The sequence below is a fragment of the Lissotriton helveticus genome, chromosome 3_2, assembly GCF_964261635.1.
Source record: "Lissotriton helveticus chromosome 3_2, aLisHel1.1, whole genome shotgun sequence".
Classification (NCBI taxonomy): domain Eukaryota; kingdom Metazoa; phylum Chordata; class Amphibia; order Caudata; family Salamandridae; genus Lissotriton; species Lissotriton helveticus.
Window position 1 is genome coordinate 126,155,013 of NC_136062.1, and position 19,901 is coordinate 126,174,913.

A 19,901-nucleotide genomic window follows, 5' to 3' on the forward strand; every position below is an offset into this window, starting at 1 on the left:
GGCCATCATGCCCAAGACCGAAAGGACTCAATCCAAACTTCAGTTCGGCCTGCGGACGCCGCCTTGGTAATGTGATGATGGTGCAGGGGCACTGGTAATGGGACCGGATACCCCAGAGCCAGAGTTGGGGGGCAAACTCCGGCAGATTTTGACTGCCATGCAACTTATTCTCAGTAAGATTGATTGCCTAGCGAACCTGGAAGTCCCAGGAACTAAATGGCAACTCTTCTTTTGACATAGATATTAACATAATTTGTTCTCCAAGTTAATCACTTGGAGAACCGAGCCCTCAAGTTATTACGACCTGATGGTGACACTATCCACCTCACCACATGAGCGGAGAAAAAACATATACCGCGCACTGTGAAAGTGTGGTTAAGGGTCTCCATCAGACTCTGGATTGTTGGCACAGGTAATACACATTATTCTTCCATGCCTGATATACACACAAGAATTAACTATTGGTTTATATCGCGCAGTTTGGTGCCTAGAGTTAGACAATTCTATTATCTGCCACATGCGTATTCAGATTATCCCCTGGTGCTGATGGTTCTGGAGCTTCAGGGACAGCGCTCTCACGTGTTCTCTTGGCAGTTTCCTCAGTACTCCTTGACAGATGCTGTGTTCCATAAGGAGATGGCCCAAGCCATCGATGAATCTTTTCGAACCAATGTGGGATTAGTGGAGAAATTTGCAACTATATGGGAGGCATTTAATGTTTATATACAAGGTGCCACAATATACAAGCATGCAGAAGTACTTCGCTTATTATGGGGTCGTCTAGCATGCTTGGAGACCGAGCTGGCTCATCAGAAGCATGCACACGGGAAGACAAAGGAGAGGACCTTCCTGGGTGCTGTCAAACTCACAGGATATAACGAGCGGGCGCAAAGTGAGGTCACACACTTGGGCAAGTATGCCACAGCACAGATTTACAGCAAGGCCAGAGCCATGCCGGCAACCCTCTATCAACCGTGCCATCAGGATAGTTAAGTACTCACTATCGTGGAGGAGCTGGGAAGGCCTCTACATGAGTCTGCTCAGACCTCCGCCTTTACTGCTCAGACCTATACACCGCACACATTGCATACGATGAGCAGGCCATTACGGACTACCTCTCCCACATTACCATGAAATGGCTTGCAAATGAGCACAAGGAGCGAATTATGGCATCGCTCCGCCCCACAGAAGTGGCACTCACACTGAAGGATATGCCGGGTGGGAAGGCACCGGGCACAGGTAGGCTTATGGTGGCCTTCCAAAAAGAGCACCAGAATAAACTTGTGCCGCACCTGGTCAAGCTGTTTGAGGAGATGGTACGGGATTGCCATATTGGCCCCACCATGTACCAAGCCCTTTTAATTGCTCTTCCTAAGCAGGTAAGTCCTTGCTCGTCCTATAGGGCTTTATCACTAATGCGGATACAAAGATTTTTGCAAAAATTCTACCTAATAGCCTGGCATTGTTGCTTCCCAGGATCGTGGGCCCAGAGCAGTCTGGCTTTGTGCCTGGTCGATCTTCTCATATATAATCTGTGCACACTCTTCTGTCCAATCAGGGGTCACTCACTTGACAATCCTACCAATAGGTATGGGCTTGGTCAAACAAGCAGAACTTCCATTTTATCCTAGTTGCATTTCAGATTATTGGCCCTCATCCAATCATGACTGCGCTCATACAAGCTGCGAAGGATTCTTATGCAGTTGAAGACCCTCAAACTGATGCTAATCATGAGCTCATGCCGCCTACAATGCATTTTGTGTATTTAATTACCAGTTTGCGACTGCTTACCAATTCACAAAAGTTTTGTACATCTGGCCCTATGAAACCAATAGGGAGAATGACGGCTTAGTCATTACAGGGAATGTGCCCCACATGCATACAGCATTTGTGATTGTGTGGAGGTCTGTTTTTAATGAAACTGGTACTATTTAAAGATCCATCCAATATATAATGCGTTGTGTTATCGCATTTTTAGGCATTGTATAGGTCAGGACCTGGTCATAAATCACATGCTGATTGAAAATGTATGTCATTTTATTGAATGTGATTGTACTAACCATGCCCTACGATCTTTGCTTTTTAGAATAAAGAATTGCAGGACAAAATGGACTATTTAAAAGAAACACAGGCAAAGACTGAAGTGGAAACCAGAGACATTGGAATATCCTGTGATTTTCCATCCAGGTAGACGTACATCCTGCTATAATTGATTACTTTGGCAAACTCCAACTGCATATTTAGTCTGTATTGTTTAAAGAAGTCTGAATTATTTGGCGCAGAACTTGCGCTCTCTGTCGCAGTGCAAATTAGAGTGAGCAGAATTAAATCTGTACCTAAGAGCACTGGCTACGGTTTTAAATTTAAAAAAAGTATGCCTTTATAGCCAAAATTGGTCACACAAATTTGACTGAGGTGTGCTGTTTTCATGCCAAAAGACACCTCTGCACACATATGGGACATTTTCTGTACTCCGATTAAGTCAATGAACATGAGCCAAGAGATGTTTTTGCATTATGACAAAGGTATTTACTCCTGCGCCCTTTCCAGATGGCAAATGACTGGGGTCCTGACTAGGCACAATAGAAGTCCTGAACAGATTTTCATTTTAGACCGTTAGCTACCATACTGAAATTATTGAGTAAAGATCTTTGACATGGAGCGCCTAGAGAAATTAAAATGGTGGATCTGACTACAGGATAGAGGACTTTGAAGTTTTCACTTGGTCTCCTCCAAAAGAAAATATAAGGATTGAATCAGTGTGGTGACTTTAAAAGGAAGTTGGAAGTACAGAGTAGCTTTATGTGGGGGATATTGGGACACTCACCACAAATTTGAATATTTCCAGAAAGCAGAGCTGGGCAAAGAAGTCCTTGTTGTATTTTTTGTCCACACTTGTTGGCCAAGTTATAAGGGTCCTAATGTTAACAAACACAAGGTTAGGAATAATTCCATTAACGTTTTGGGGTCTTGGATTTGAGGCTTTTAATTACTGATGCCTCCGGTGAGCTTGGTAAATCAGTGAATTATTTTAGTTCACTTAGTTTGGTTTAGTTCACTTAACAGTGATGTACCCTAAGGGAACTAGGATTGGTGAAGAGTCAGTAAGTTGTGTTTGAATTGTTCCACTGAGGAATGCTTGCAGGCAGGATGTTGTACATGATCTTGTGTAATACATGGCCAAATGAAGATAAGTGCCTAATATGGAGCTATTCCAGATAATGGTCATCTAGATTTTCTATGCTGCTTTGCAGGAGTTTCTAAATGGTTGCTATTTGAGTCAGATTAGATTTGGGTTTTGTTAGGTAAGGCGGTGTTGCAAACTAACAGTGCAGATTAGAATTTGTCAGCATCTGCGAGCCGTTAACTGTGGTAGGCAGTAGTAGTTTCCTAGGATGTAGTTCACTACAAGTCTTTGCATCAATAGTCTGTGACGATTTTCGATGGTTAAGTACAATAGGAATGTAATCGATGAGGCTAAATAGTCTGATGGTGCAGTTTTTGCAGGCCTTCATTGGTTGTTTTGTAATGAACATATCTCAATTAAGGGAGTGGCCTTTGTAAGAGAATGATATGGTAAGGAACAGGTCATAAATGCATATGATTTCATAATGTGCAGAATTGGAATGAGTCTGCTAGAACTTTTTTTACCGGAAAACAGACTTCAATTCAAGCACGTTAGCAGGGCAGGAAAGTCCGATCCGTAGTTGCAGTTTTGTTAGCGACACTAGTACAAAGAAAAGGGGTACATGAGAAATTTATGTTTAGGGCCTAAATCAATACATTGCTTTTACACATTGTTCTCAGGAGTTAATCTGTGAAAACCATTACTACGATATTATTATTTTGGTAGCTTGCATATCAGGTAATCAGGTATTAAAATATAACTATTAATCATCACTCTTGCAATATCTTGTTCATTCTGTTTTCTTGACTGAAATATGTTACAATTCTTAGGTATGCATTGAGATTTTTAAGGATCCTCCCTTTCTCTAACATGCATCTTCTTTACACCAAATACAGTGCATCACCTAGTGTTGTCATGCTTTTGGAGAGACACATGTTTGCTTTACATTCTCTTCACCGGCCTATGTGTTCTAAGCAAGAGTAGGGATTCACAAATATCACATCAGAAAACGAGTGGTTCCTCACCCCTAGTAATGATTCTGTTTTTTGTTGCTTCTTTCCATGGGTCTTCTCAACCTTTGTTCTTTCTCCTATAACGAGAGACTGCTCATAAGGCGAAGCATGTACCTTATGTTCCGAGCTGATTAGGATCCACAATTAGCGATGTAACTTATCCTTTAGGACTGTAGTGGGTTGTAGATGATCAAGTATAGAGTGTGTGTGCTGTCGATGAAGAGAAGCATTTTACTGGGCCATGGCATTTGCTTATTTCCTCCGACCTTCCCTCCTTAATAGTAAAGGCTGAGATTACTATGTTCTGATCACTGTGCACTGATGATACCTATACAGCAAGCAGAGACAGTAGGTAATCTGACTATCGCTCTTATTACTGACACTCTTGTCACTAAAGCACATCAAGAGAGCTGGAGCCCATTAATGATTCTCCTCTAGAAGGTGACAAACCACAAACATTTCAATAAACTGGGCTGGATGTGGCAGTACCTCCTAGTTTAGTGTTTATAACTTTAGTGGTTTACCAGGGGCAGAAAAGGGTGGAGCTGTGATGAAGTTCCTCGGTTGAGGAGCATTACTGGGGTACTTCTTAACCAGCCCTCTCTGAACTCCCTTTTGTCGGTCATCCTGTAAATCTACAGTGGGATATGAAGGTAATATAAAATGCTGACCCGCGCCATATGGCCAAGTTTTAGTTAGCCTGCAGACATATTTGAAAAGTTTATTTATTTGAAAAGTTTTGTAGAGCGCGAACCAGACCCTTGCGGGTATCAGAGTGCTTTACAAGCAGTGAAAATTATACAACACAAAAACAAAATATCAATATATATTAAGCAGTGAGAGTTACACAACGCAGTACGAAATACAAGTATGCGTGTCCATATTGTGCATAAATACAACCAATGAGAGAGGGAGATCAAGACTGAATCCTACGTTGTGCCAAATAGGATACAGATAAAGGTGCGGGCCGAGAGAGCCGAATGTCATGTATGTTGTCTATTTGCATCTATAAAAGTCATGTCCTTCAGTGAAGCTCACGTGAATTTTTCCATGAGAATCGCCTTTACTTCCTTTTTGAACATTGCGGTAGACTTGGTAAGTCTGGTTTCAGGGGGTAGTGCGTTCCAAATCCTAGGAGCAATCCCTGAGAAGGAGCGTTTGCACGTTTTCGCCTTATTAAATCTGGGTGGTTTCAGTAATAGGCTTTCTGCACTTCTTGTAGCAGGCACAACAGGAAATAAACTGAACGCTTGCCCCATAGGGTGTAGAGAGAGCTACTGTCTTACCATTAAGGTCCTGCCCTTCAAGAGCTAATTTAGAAGATCGTTCATGCAAAACCCCTGATGACGCTCAGAGTGCCACTGCTCTAATACATTCAGAACTGATATTCTTGCATAACTGTATTTATATCGAAATATATGTTGATACATAACCTTCACAAAAATGTTGTGCAATTAATAAACTTGTGATGTAATATAGCTATACATGTGAAATATGAATGTACATTTTTCAGACTGAATGTTTAGGTATATATTCATTTGTTCATTTTATTAACCTTGCTATAATTGTACTTGAAAGTATCTCTCAATTTGACCAACTTCTACAAGGTTTATTATGTGTATTTCTTCTGTTCGTATCCGTTTCTATTTTTCGATTAGTTCATACGGGGACGATTGCTCATTGACATCTTATTATCTCCAAAGCTAGTGCTTTAACTGTGTTACCAATTGTGAATCTGTGCTAATAAGTCACACAATGGCATTTCAGAGAAATTGAGTACAAGAACAGTGGGTTCTACCTACCTACTTTGATTGTAGATAAAATAATGTGTTAGCTACTGAGACTTATATTTTATGCCTCAGTACATAACTTTCCTCCTTTGAGAATAAGATTTGGTATCACCCACTTTTGGTCCTGCTGAAACATATCATGATTCTGGCATTGAAGGTGGAATTGGGAGCTGGTGGTTCTTGCCTACTACATGCAATGGTGCTGGTACTGGGTGCAAGTAAGCTGGTGCCAATAGGATCATGCCAAAATGTATACTGCTTCCAAGAAACTGCTTCTGCTGGGAACATGCCTTTGTGCTGGGACTGTGAAAAGGTAAGTTGATGCTGCTGGGTATAGGCCATGATGATTAAAGTGGTGGGGTTTGTAAATTGCTGCTGCAAGAAATATGTCACAGTGCTGGCGTCTCTGCTGCTAGTACTGGAGGTGACTGTACAGGGTGCTTCTTGTTTGGTAGAAATGATGGTGCAGGAACTAGGGGAGGTATCGTTCTGCTTGCCTGGTGCATTCTATAATACTGGTACTTAAACATTTAAGCTGATACTGTTGGGTCATGCCATGATACAATTGCTAGGTGGTTGTTGTCTGTGCTGGTGCTGCTGCCAGGGACATAACAATATCCCATCATGGCCTCCCTAAAGAGGGAGAAGATTCTGAATAGCCAGTACAAGGCTCATTTATGCATGTACTACTGAGATCTGTGTGCAACCTGCAGTCCTTGCATGGCAGACAGCCTTTCATCTATATGAAGTTGCTAAAATGAGTACCATTGAGTTGGCTATTAATAGTCCCTGATTTTGAATTAATAAAACGGTGACCGAAAATACTGTATGTAAACATGAGTAATTATTCAGATTTCTATATGGAGAGATTGAACTTTAATGGGCTTGCCTGTCTATTAAAATGTACAGTGCTATCACTGCACCGCGCTAGAACAGAAAATAGAAACCCCCCGACACACTTGACAACTTGAATCATTTAGCCTTTACCATAATAAGACCCTAGAGGAAAATGGAGAGCAGGCAAAGAAAGGTGAGTCGGCTGAATAAAAAGATTCTCATCAGAAAAACGATAGTTAATGTGCCTTTAAACATCACCAGTGTGGGTGTTGAACTTCCAGGTATCAATTTTTCACTGGTGAAAATAAATATAAATTTTACAATAATAAGATGGCACCCTGGTAGGGCTTTCTGTAGATGTGGATCATCATAATCAGGGAAATACCTCCTTACAGTGAGCCTTCTTAAAATTGCCTAAGGAGTCCTACTCCTAATATCGCGTAAAGTCACTACTTCATAAGAAATTGCTGAAACTGGGTAATGGACAATCTCCATCATGGAAACAGCAGAGAGAGGGTGACCCTTCAAGGCATCAAAAAGACTATTGAACATGGCTACATGCAGTCTCCATATTTGGCTCTGGCTACTATAGATCCCACTGTATTTGCACAAACTGTGCTATGATACCACTGAAGTTACCAAAAGGAGAAGAAAAGGGATTTAGGTAATGGGAACAGTGAAGAGGAGAATATACATAGGAGAGAACAAATATAAAGCATAGAGAAAAGACTATGGTCTCAGGAACTCAAAATGGAGTAGAGCAGCAATGTGTAACAAAGGAACAATATGTAGAAGAAAATTGGAAGAGAAAAACAGTGATAGTAGAGCACGGGTAAGCATTGCATAACTGGCAGTTGGAATTGCAGTAGGAATGGAGACTAAGGCAAGCACGTGTTTATGTATGTCAGTCAGTTGGAGATATCCTGACGTGGCCATGGGAGAGACTGATATTGAGGAGGGCCACCCCATAGGCTAAAATAAATGTTGCTAGCGAGGTTCTAGTATTGCGTAAAGGGAAAGCTTGTTGCTCAAGGAAAAAAAAAACAGGCACGGAGGCTGGAGGAGGGCTGTTCCATACTTATGGGTAAGCAGAGGAAAGGCTCATACTGAGGTGTCAGAGAAATGCGCATTTCAGTGTGGCAAAAGAGCAATCTTTCTCCTGTGTGGCACAAACCTTTGTTACTCTACATTTACATTGGTTTCCTTCTAATCTTGTAGGAGTGTTTGTTCTTTATGACTTCACAAACTTTGTCAGAAAGTAAAGCTTGTCACAGATTTTTGACAGACCTTACCTTGCTGGCCAAAAAAACATCCCCCCAATGTGTATTACTATTAGCTAAATCAGTGGTACTCATATGAACAATTGAACAATGGAAGGCTTCATCGGCTACAGCAAGATTAAATACTGCAGGTCGTAGACAGAGCAGGTGGCGAAAGCAAAGGACATCGAGCTAGTTTACCAATATTATTAATTTGCAGCTTTATCCAGCAATAGCACCACCTAGGTTAATTGTACGTCGTTGGCCTTTTTCTGACTTTTGATTTGCTATTATCTCCCAATTTTCCTTCATCCAGGATCCTTCAGATTCCCAGTTGTCTGGATATAAAGTTAGAAGAGAAACGGTGGTAAACATTGATAAAATGGAACCCCCCTTTATTCTTTTATAGGGGTAGTAGTGAAAATAGGATTCAGTTCATCCACATGGTAGCTGGGTCCTGTTAAGTATTGTCAGGAAAGAAAAGAGACAGTAGATTCACTTCACAGCATCACAAAAAACCCAGCCACAAATTATAAACAAAAATCCATCTTCCCAACATAAAACATAAAAAGCTGCACAATTATTTGAGCAGCCCATTAAAATTCTTCCAAACGATTCAGCAATTTACATACTTCATTCAAATAGTTCCATGTTTCCATTAATCTGCTGATTTTTAATACACAACAGAATTAGAAAGACAGAGATTCAGAGGTAACACACCTCTCCCCAACCACTTTGCACATCACTACTCCACAGTGATCATTGTTGACAACCTAAATGCTGTATTCAACAGCCAGCCACAGTTCAGCAAGGTCTTGGGATTGGTACATTGACATTAGTTCCCAAGCCAGGACTGTACAAATTATTTCTGAATGAGGGAGATCAAGCCTCGTTTGTTCTTCTCCTCCTGAGTTAGTTTGCAGAGTATCTTTTCCTAATAACTTTCGTTTCTACATAAGCATGCTGCTCTTATAAACATACTAAAAAATCTGCTTTTATTTCTGTGTCTACAGGCTGCTATCCAAATCTACATTGAAAGAGTAGTTGGTAGGGCTAGCATCAATGGAAAAGTCCACCTCTGGCACCGTGGGCATATGACAACTCACCCACCTCATTAAACCATCCTTTAGCCAATCCTGGACTGTGACCTATGTCTACCAACAGAAACGTAGCCATCAAAGCAGAAAAACCTTATGTCAACTGTAACGGGCTGGAAGAAGCTCCTTCTCCCAGAGCCCAGAGCTCCATGCAAGTCATTGGCACCTTGATCAATGACAATCTTGACTTTGAAAAATAACTATACTCCACCCTCTCAGAATGCTGATTGATATTACTCCAAAAGGTGAAGCACAATGCCCCAGATTCACAGCAGGGATATAAAAAGTATAGAGCAGCCCCTTTGCAAAGACAACTTAATGGATTTGCTTGGAGTGTGACAAAATAGAATTTTTAATCATCTACCCCATCGTTAAAGGTCTAACCTTAATAACAAATTCACACAATACACAAAGAGAACCCTTCTGACAGACAACCGCTGTAAACTCTGTGAGTGGAAAATCCCACACATCTACTCTATGGAATGTCACAAGCTATGTAGTAGCCTGCTTAAGAACATGCCATTGTTTCCCACTTTTAAATAATGTGCTCAAGACTTCTTCGTACTGTGTATCCACTCCTGGAAATATTAAGTCCCACGAACTCAAATCTGATGCATTATTAACATGATTTGCAAGAACACACCTAGAGGCAATTAAGTTGTATTATGTGCCCTACAATTCACAAAGTAAAACAATTGTTATGTTTACTATCCAGCAGATCAGAGGAAGGACATCAGTTGAGCACCTATCAGATGAAAACCAAAATGAGACCAAAACTTGTTCTATTCCGGACCACTACAACTGCACAAACGGACACTACTGTATCAACCCAGAAGATGGATGAAACTCTTCCAGAGGGGCAGGCTCCTATCATCCTAGAAGGAGAGAAAAGGGGAATTCTAAATCGATCGCCATGATTGCTTATGAAGTTATTCCTGAGGCAGTGAGGAGCACCAGAAGCCTTTTTTAAATGGGTCAAACATGGCAAAACTGCACCAATATATCAAAAGACGCTGTTTCAATAAAACTCCTCCATCCCAAAAGTTTAACTTGTGTTATTATTAAGCTTCTGAGCTAGTGCTATTGAAAAGCTTAAAATAATTCCTATAAACCATAACTGTTTGGGTGGGACGTAACACTAAAGTAAAATCTGAAGAAGCTTTCCTACTAAATAGAGCTTTTTTCTGTTTGTCTCTGCAGGGGAATGTATGACTGTACTCTGCATGTGTTCATCACCCATGCCTTCTGAACGCCTTCATTAGAACGAATACGTCTTTAGTATGCATCCGTTCAGCACGCGGATGTGCTGGATCTTGGAATAGTTTCATTTCCTATTCCAACTCCAGTCTGCGCAACAGTAGGGAAGGTGTTGGACTTTAAATCCAACACCATTCCGTCAATACGCCCCCGTAAAGCAATTTGTTGTAACGACTTGCGTGCTGAACGAATGCGTGCTAAAGACGTGTTCTTTCTGTTGCCGGCACTGTGAATGCACAGTGTGATTTCGGCTTCATCCAAAGAATGTTTGCCTCTGCAGGGACATCCTTCGTATATTCAGCTAGTCACAGTTTGCCAAGTCAAGTCTTTTCCTATTGTACAGTTGAGTAACACCTTAACAATAAAAGTTTATAAAAAAAATTAAAACAATTCATTTTAAGATCAAAGGGCATAAGTTGAAATAATGTTGTAAATAAATTCTGTAGAGAACCATATTATCATGTTAGGTGCTCTTTGACATCATAGTCCCCCTAGCAACATCAGAAGGGCATCGAAAAAATTACATTCTATAACAAAGTGCAGTTTACACAGGCATATTCAATATTGAAGAAAGGGAAAGATATACATGTTTGTCGATGGTCTTTAGCAGCAGCCAGCTTTTTTCCTAATGAGCCTTAGAACAAACACTAACATTCACGGTCATCCTAGTGGGCACGAGGGGACATCAACAAAGGTGTGCTCACTATGGCTAGGTGCAAAGTGCAGGTTACAGGAGCAAACTGAAAGATAAAAAATGATGTGCTTCACTGATAGGCGTTGGCGGTCGTAAGCTTTTTCCCAGCAAGTCTTAAAATTGTAGTGTAGCAGCAATTCAGAATTGGGTCCGTGACTTTAAGACTTACAGTTGCCACCTTCCTGCATGTCCGTATTCAGCGCTGATTAAATGGGGTTTTCTGTAATGGTGACCTTGCGTGCCGTAAGCCTGGGCAAAGGCATGTGATATGTACAATGTTTTCTTCTCCAGAATCACAGAGTCTGCAACAGGCCTTTTACCCTTTTCCATGACTTTCCAATAATTTGCCATGGGGTAAGACCAAAACGGTAACACATACAATCAATTTTTAAGTAGCTGGATCACCCAATCTCTAGGTAGGATTGAGGTTTAAGATTCTTATAGCCATTTATAACTGTCCATGCATGTGATCTTAAGGATGGAATTGCTTTGTCTGTTACCATGGAAGTTTTTTTCACAAGCCATGAAGCAGTTTTTTAAATGCCATTGCAGATGGAGAATTTTCCCATATGGCTTGAATGCCTAAATCAATAATGGCTGAATCAAGGGAAAGGCGGGCTTGTGCAGTTTCATTTGTTTGAATTTCCTGCCAAAGTGCTTGGCAGTCTTGATTCTATTCCATGTTTTTACTTCGTCCCCCTTCTTTGCTATTATATGATTTGATAAGCCAAGCTCATAAGAGCCAACATGTCATTTGGGGGGCGGTAGAAAAGTGATCAAAAGTTTTTGGCTAAAATTAGATTTAAGACTACTCCATCTCTGCCTCGAAGAGCTTCACTTCCTTAAGAAATGGAGGGGACAAGTTTTTCTCCTTTGACTTTCAGCAGGGGCATGAAGCTTAGCCCAGAAAGAGCTCATTGTAGGGTATGGAAGGCGAGGATCAAGGTATTCCCTTTCCTAAGAAGGCCTTTCCCATGTTGTTTCAAGGAATCTCATTCATCAAAAAGTACCCCTAGGTATCTATAGGTTTTTGCGGCTCCAGTTGTTCCCTCTGTAGGAACCATATTTGATTTTTCTTACTCATGCTGCTGGCTTCCATGATTTTACTTTTCTTCAAATTTATTGACATCCCATTAGTTGAAGAATATAGCAAAGGTTTGTCAGTTAGTCGTTGTAACCTGTTTTTGTCTGGCTAAAAAAAAAAATCACATCATTGGCATATATCAAGTTTGAGACATGCAAAAGACCTTGCTTGGGAGGATGAGAATTTACTGTGTCAAAGGCTGGAGATAGATCAGCCAAAAAGAGATTGAAAAGAATTGAATTGACGTTAAGACACAGCCTTGCTTTAGGCCCTTAGAAGTGTATATTTTCCTGAACAATATAGAGCCATCTCCAATGCTCACCCTTGGCCAGGTGTCCATATACAAGTGCTGGATGGCCTTTAAAAGATCAGCTGGGATGTCCACAGATGTTAACATTTTCCTAAGAAGATTGCAGTTTCACACAGTCAAACGCAGCACTGTAGTGTACATAACATAAGTAAAGAGAATTTCTTTTTGTGCTTAAGCTTAGCCATTATTAAAGATAATGCCAGTAGGTTGTTTGATGTGTCGGCCCCTTTGGTGCATCCATTTGGTTCGGGGGGATATTGTGATTGTCATCGGTCCACTGGAGCAGATCTGTGAATAAGAAGCTGGCAAAGTGTTTTGCCTCTGTATTTAGAAGTGTTATCAAATGGTAATTCGCTGATTGGTGTAGGTCCCCATTCTTTAAAATTGGATGTATTATAGTGGCTGTCTATGATTCTAGAATAATTTGTTGTTGTGGGGTACTATTAAATACGGTTGTTAGTACAGATGTCCAATACGTTGGATTTATGTTAAACCGAGCTTGTGGTTGGCCATTTGGTCCTGGGGCATCGTTATTCCTGCCCCTTTGGATGACTTTACATGTTTGTTATTCCCCAAAAATGTACGGAGTGAATTCCTTGGTATTTAGAAAGACTAGAGTGCGCTGGTCTTGTCTGTCTCGACAGGTGACAATCTCTTCAGAGGAATGCTTAAATTGGACCTTCAAAAAGTTGTCATAGCTGTCTTCCGTTAGATTGGAGCTAGCTACTGCAGGGGTAGGGGGCTCGATTCAAACTGTTAACCATTTTCCAGAAATCCATTGAATTTTTCTTTTTGGCATGATACAACGCTTTTGCCCAAAAGTTTTATTTTGAGGTTGATTATTCTTCCCATATCGTTTTCCAATAGATTTTATTTAAACGTTTCAAGGATCTGCATATTTCGGGATTGTCAAGGTGATTCTTAGCATATCTTAGAGTACGATTCTGCTCCTTCCAGATTACCCAGCAAAAAGTGGGTAGTTTGAGCCTTCTTTGATCATCTGTGTTTCCATTATGCCGGTGTAGGGGTAATCCACTTGAATTGCATTAGTGTCCTATAAGTCTATCAATGAACAATGACCATTTGGTGGCCCGGTTAAGGTAGTCCTTACTAAGAAATTAGTTTGCTAAGCTTAAAGCTAAATCCCCAATACTTTGAAAAGTCTTCTCTGACCAGCGTAGCTTCCTTTAGTTGATTGTCCCAATCTCTCCCAGTAATGAGGGTGATTTGTCAATAAGTTGGCTTTGCACTTTGATTGTTATTAGCAGTTGCCCTTGGTCACTGATAGTTGTTTTTGCAATCTTAAATTAAGTGATTAAAAAAAGTTCAGTGAGTGTAGCAGCTATTTAATCTAATACAGAGGTTGAACATTTAGAATGAAAGGTGCATTGTGGAGGAGTATCTTGTTGGTATCTTCCATTCAGAATTCTTCATATCAGGGATTCTTGCAGAACTACCTTGACTTTTTGGGGTTTCTTAATTGTGTCCCTCGTGAACTGTGCAGGGACCCACCATAGATGATACTGTTAGACTATTAGATCATCTTGGGGAAATGCCACCAGTAAGTTCATACTAAAGTCTCCCGTGACTATAATATCAGGGGTTGATTGGTAAGTAGAATATTTGAGAGTTTAGATACCGTGGCGGTCATGCTTCCTGAGTCTGGATGTACATAAAGATTTACCAAAAGGAGTGGGTTCTTACTTTCTTGGTGCCAATTCAGGAGTTTAATATTAGGATGTTTTGTCCTCTAATTCTACCAATTTACCTGGAATCTGCATGTCAACGGATATAACATGGCCAGACCCCCTTTTGGACGTACTGATTATTATTTTTTTTGAAACTTTATTTCAATTTTGCATTTACACACAACCAAATATCCTCCTCTAACTTATCATCCTTCCTAGACATTTGCATGTGGGTTTCCTCCACGAGCGTCCACTCCTGCACGTCCTTGAGCCAAGTAGCGACCATAGGGGCCCTCTTACCCATCCAGGTGATAGCAACCCTGCGCCTGGCAAGCACTAGCATGAGTTGGAGCAGTTTGTATGGAAGTTTCCTGATTTTGGGCTTGGGCACTAACCCCAGCATACAATGTGAGGGGGATAGCTCAAGACTGAGGCCAGTGGTAGCCTTTATGCGGTCAACAACCCCCGTCCAAAACCTGCCCACCAATGGACACTCCCAGGCCAGATGAAGAAAGCCCGTCCCCTCGACGCCACATCTGGGGCAGTTATCCCTCCCATCATTCGAATAGCGACTCAACGACTTCGCCGTAAGGTAGGTGCGGTGTAGGGAATTAAAGTGGATTAGCTTAAAGCGAGCGTTGCAGGACACCCGGCGAGTCAAGGACCCAATGCGCCTACGCTGGCCCTGGTCCAGGGTCTCTCCCAGATCCGCCTCCCAGGCAGCGCAACAGGGCGGCACCGGGGGGGGGGGGGCTGAATCCCGTTTCATAGCCGCATACAATAAAGCAATTAACCGCCGTCCTCTGCCACAGGTCAATAATATGTGTAAGGTTTGAGTCATCGGGGACACCTCAGGGCACAGTGGCCATACCGCGCGCACAATGGAGCGCAACCCCTGATACTGCAGGTATTGCCCGATGCCGAGGTCAAATGACTCCAAAGCCTGCTCAAACGTCAAAAAGGACTCCGAGGGGTACAAGTCCGCCAAAGCTTCACAACCCCCTTCTTGGACGTACTGATTTCTTAGTTTTAATGGCAGCCTGTGAAGCCGTCCACAGCAAATGATTGGAGAGCCCATGTATTTTGTAGGCAAATAATCTAATTGCCTTTCAGCAGGTCTGGAGGGTTCAATAATGTTCCAGGAACAAATGTTAAAACTATCCAGTCAATTCGATGCTTGAGATTTTTTAGCTTTATTATTTAGACAGACTTTCCAGTGTCATGAGTAACTATTACTGTGTAAAGCAGCAGTAAGAAAGCCTATGTTTAGCTTTATTTTGTCATTAGTAATTGGAGGTGCTAATGTGGAGGTGCCCAACAGGATTCCTAAGGATCGAGTATGTTTGTTTGATCTTTGGCACTTCTGAACTGCTTCAATTTAAACTCCCAGTTAACGGTGCGAGCTGTGTTGGATAAGCTACAAGGGAAGGCATAGTTACTTTAATACCCCATACCCAGAAGCATTCCTTTTCCTGAAAGAACAGTTGTGCTGGTGAACCTCCTGTTCAAGTCACAAGGCTGGCTTCTTTATTCTTACCATCCTGGGGAACCAGAAATTCAATTGATTCCATTTCCGCTGTAGTTATCTTTTCAAGTGCAGAAAAGGCTTGTAGCAAATTCAAGATGTTGCTCTGATTTAGAATGTCATGGCTGTCTTTCGACTGGTATAATGGAGAAAAAAGTGTTTCAAAGGAAGAGCTGTATGCTTAGGGCTGATAGTCAGACAGTTGCCTGGCTACCATAGAAGCTCCTGTTTCACTTAGTGGCTGTGCCTGGTAGGTGGCGGAATCAATTGTGTTCCAAGTTCTAGGGTTAAAATGCGTTGGTTGAGCACTCTCATTCCACCCCATTGTTGGAGTCTAGGAGTTCATGTCGGACTGTGTTATTGAGCAGGTTCGTATGGTGTGTATAAGCCATCCCACCATGGCCGAGGTCTTGGTGATTTTGTTCCCTGGGAGGAGTTAAATCTTTGTTTGAAGCTTGACTGGACTTCACCCCTTTCGGGATTTGTGATGGTGAACTGGGCTTCACTCCTTCGGAGATATGGGGGTTCAGCATTAGACCTACCCCCAACTGGTAAATCTACTGTTTGTTGAAAAGAGGAAAGAATAAAATATTCTTTAGGCAGGGCTTGTTAGTTTTTTTTGGTGATTTTGCTTACTGTGCAGAGATGGATTCATTGTTCCCCAAAGTTGCTACACTTGTGCCAGGAGACATTACTAGGCTTAATCTCTTTATTTCTTGCTTTAAGTAGCTTTTTTCTGAGTTTTTCCATTATTACGTGTTCTAGAGACTCTTGATGCTCAGTTTGAAGTTTGCTGGGTTCTTTCTCACAGCATTTGTCAATTGTTGGATCTGGGGAATCTTTACCCTCAAGTAGGGATGTTGTGTTAGATGCTAAGTCCTTTTTGAAAGGCCCTACAGACTTTTCTGATCCTTTCTCTTCGATCTTTGGAGGAGAGTTTAACATATGCGATTGTAGATTTTTGCTGTGGCCATGAGATCTAAGACTTATTTTCAGATCTTCTGTAAATGTTGGTTGCGCCTCAGGTATTGTTACAAGTTTATTAACCAGCGGGGCACTGGTACAATCTATACTGCTTGCAGCCATGTATGCTTGTGCACAGGTAATCAAGTTATTTAGTTCAGCCAACTACTGATCAATTCCAGAGACTGAAATGGCCATTAGATTCAATAGGTCTATCTTGTAGGACTGATATGTTAGGGTGTCAAGTGTTAGTTGACATGTTCTAAGCAAAATTTCCCAAATAATCCCTAGATTAGGTATTACGGTGGTGCCATACGTTGTACGTTATGTGTACGTTGTACACATATCTTTCCTCATAGTGAGTGAGGGGCCCTTTGGGGTGCTAATAGGATGCCCATGTGTTCATTCTATTGTGTGTTTTGGATTTTTTGAGAAGTTAGTGAGGGGCCTCTAGTGGAGCCCAGGCTCCTTTGTTGAAGTTCAAAGACATCTAATTCTTGATGCGGTGTATGGTTAATGACAAAGCTACTTTTCCCTTTTGTTATATCCACCATTACTTCAATTGAGAGTGGTGCTCTATTCGTTATTAGCTGTATTGGTGGAAGCTGGGGCAATTGATGATCTGGGGAGAGTCGCAGCGACAAAGACCCCAGTGAAAGAAGCTCCAGGTAGCTGGCTGGGCTTTTTGCTTATTCTCATTCTCTGGCAGAGAGTCCAGAGGTTCCTCCTGGGAATCTAAACCTAGGTTAGAAATGTGTGAAGTGCAACAATTACTTTTACTTTTGCTGGTGATATTGGATCTGGGAGAGAGTTCAAATCACATGGGGTAGTGAAAATGGCCCTGACTGGATCTTTTGAGAAGTCTGATTTTTCTGGAATGTTTGCTGGTCTCTCAAACATGTGTGCAACAGGCTAGTTCTCCCTTGCTGGATTAGCCTTCACACTAAGTACAGCTGATGAAGGCTGAGGTTTCTTCTTCATTTTAGACAGGATAGGTGGCATCCTTTCTCGCCCTCAACACATGTTGGGGGCTACACTCCATCAATCCTTTTTGGCGATTTGTTCTAGTCTTACCACTATTTTTGTGTGCCAAGCAAGCGTGGTTATATAAGGAAAGTCAGAAGAACTGATAAAAGGCCCCCATCAACAGCTTGTCGAGTTGTAAAGTTTTGAAAATTGTGAATTAGTTTAAATAATTGCTAAGGTTTGTTGTATCCAGGTGTGGGCTACCCACATTTATGGATGAAGTTGATTCCCAGGATAAACTGTTACAAACCAGAAGGAGGTAACACTGGTGCACAATATCTAAAACCGGTCCCGGCAGAATGCAAGGGTGAATTTTATTCCAAGCTGGGCTTCTTTACCTTACTGGTGAGCTTATTATAAGCCATTTGTACGAAGAGTAAAAGTATACGGTTTCAAAAGGTGTTGTGTTTCCAATTGTATTTTCTGTCTTCCCGGTTCAGTTTCAAGGGTGTCTAGTAAGAAGGATACTGTGTGCCCTTCAAAATATAACCGCAAACTTTCACCAGTATTCCGATGCCGATCAGGGCTATGATAAGCCCCTTGCATGCAAACGAGCCTTCCGCACTTGTGGGCTCCAAGTTCAATGATTTGCGATCAACATCGGAATACTGGCGACATTTTGCGGTTATATTTTAAAGGGCATACAGTATCCTCCTTACTCAAAATGGGCAGACTGATAATACAATGGGGACTACGACACCCTTGAAACTGAACCGGGTAGACAGAAAATACAATTGGAAACACACCACCTTTTGAAACATATACTTTTACTCTTCGTACAACAAGCTTATATATAAGCTCACCACTAACTGTCTTTGAGCAGACAATTTGGATTCTCCTTGCTCAATGAGCGAATCTTTATGGGCAAATTATGAACTTTTAGAACCTATTTGGATCCCAAAGTTATATACGCATCATGCACAGTCTAGGATGAAAAATGGTGGGATAATAACACACATGCAGCTAAATGTATTTTTTGAGAGCCTTGAGGAAGTCCCTGGATGTGACGAAACATGTGTCAACTGTTCTCGTTGCTGATAAGGACTGTTTTGTGTCACTATATTTGTAGAAATGCCTTTCTATTTGTACTTGTTTTAGAATTAGGATACTTACAGTCCTGACAGAAACTGTCATACAATTGGGTTTCAAAATACTTGTATATATTAAATGGAAGTCATTTTTTATGAACACATCTCTTTTGTTTTCCTGTGATATGTTGGACCTTTGTCCTTTCGATACTGACTCATCAAGGTCAAATATTTGGAACTTAAACGTTTAGTGCCGGGGTATAATCATGTTATAACATACTGAAGTTGTCCCTATTGTGAAAAGGTTATATTCTTCTGTCATTCTGCTGGACAATAGAGATTTAGGCTCAGGGAGTGTGTTTGAATACTGTGATGGCCCTCTATCCTATGAAGGATGATTGAGAGTATGCTACTCCACTATAGCCACATCGCTAGGGAAGTTGTTCATATGTCTGCCAAGTGCTCTTGGAGTTAGTCTGCTGCTTGTGGGTTGCGCTTCCAGAAGCCACTTTTATTTTAAAGGAATCACAATGAAAAGGATTGATCCCTATGGATGTCTTGCATGCAAATCCGGCTGCAAATCTAGCAGTTACACTGTAAGCCTTTGGAAACAGGAGGTTTTGCCATGAATGGCAGAAAAGACACTGTTTCAAAAGTGAGAACCACCACTAGTAGTTGTAGCAGTGGTGCTCTTTTCTTCCCATTCACTTGAATTTTTGCCTAGCACTCATGGAAGCGATGGCGGTTTTTATTCCAATCCTTTGTGCCATCTGGTTTTAAGTCCTTTACCTCATATTTCATGAGTCTTTCCTCTCGATTCATGTTAAAAACTTAGTAGTTGCTCTAAAATGTATTTGCCAATGCAGGGTCATAGATTCAACTGACAGATTGGTACAGGTTGTACTCTACAGTAATCTTCATCCCATGCTTGGCCTCCTTCCTCTTGCTCAGAATTCAGAAGAATTGGTACCACAGTTGCAGACCTATCATGATCTGAAACCTAAACCCTCACTATCTTGTTCATTTGTCTGCTTATAGTTTGTTTAAACAGCTCTGGACACCCGCCTGTAACCTTGCCACCGTTGCAGCAACCTCAGAATGGAATTAGTTATTGTCTTGGATTCCTCGTGTTCTTTATTGTGGCCAATCATCTGCCTTTGTATAGGATTGAATTCCCTACCACTCCCTGAAGATATTTTCTTT

At 41.4% G+C, this 19,901-nt stretch overlaps 1 protein-coding gene across 3 annotated transcripts in view; it reads left to right on the forward strand.

Moving 5' to 3' along the window:
• MYZAP (myocardial zonula adherens protein) overlaps positions 1–19,901 on the forward strand; it is a 465,570-nt gene that overhangs the window by 384,239 nt on the left and 61,430 nt on the right. The window contains exons 13-14 of one of the 3 annotated variants that reach the window (XM_078684911.1): positions 2,087–2,187; positions 9,839–10,166. In XM_078684911.1, coding sequence (XP_078541037.1) covers positions 2,087–2,187; positions 9,839–10,040 — 303 coding nt within the window. In that variant the 3' untranslated portion in view covers positions 10,041–10,166. Of the gene's footprint in view, positions 1–2,086; positions 2,188–9,838; positions 10,167–19,901 lie in introns of those variants that run through there. The other 2 variants (XM_078684912.1, XM_078684913.1) reach the window with 2 other exon arrangements.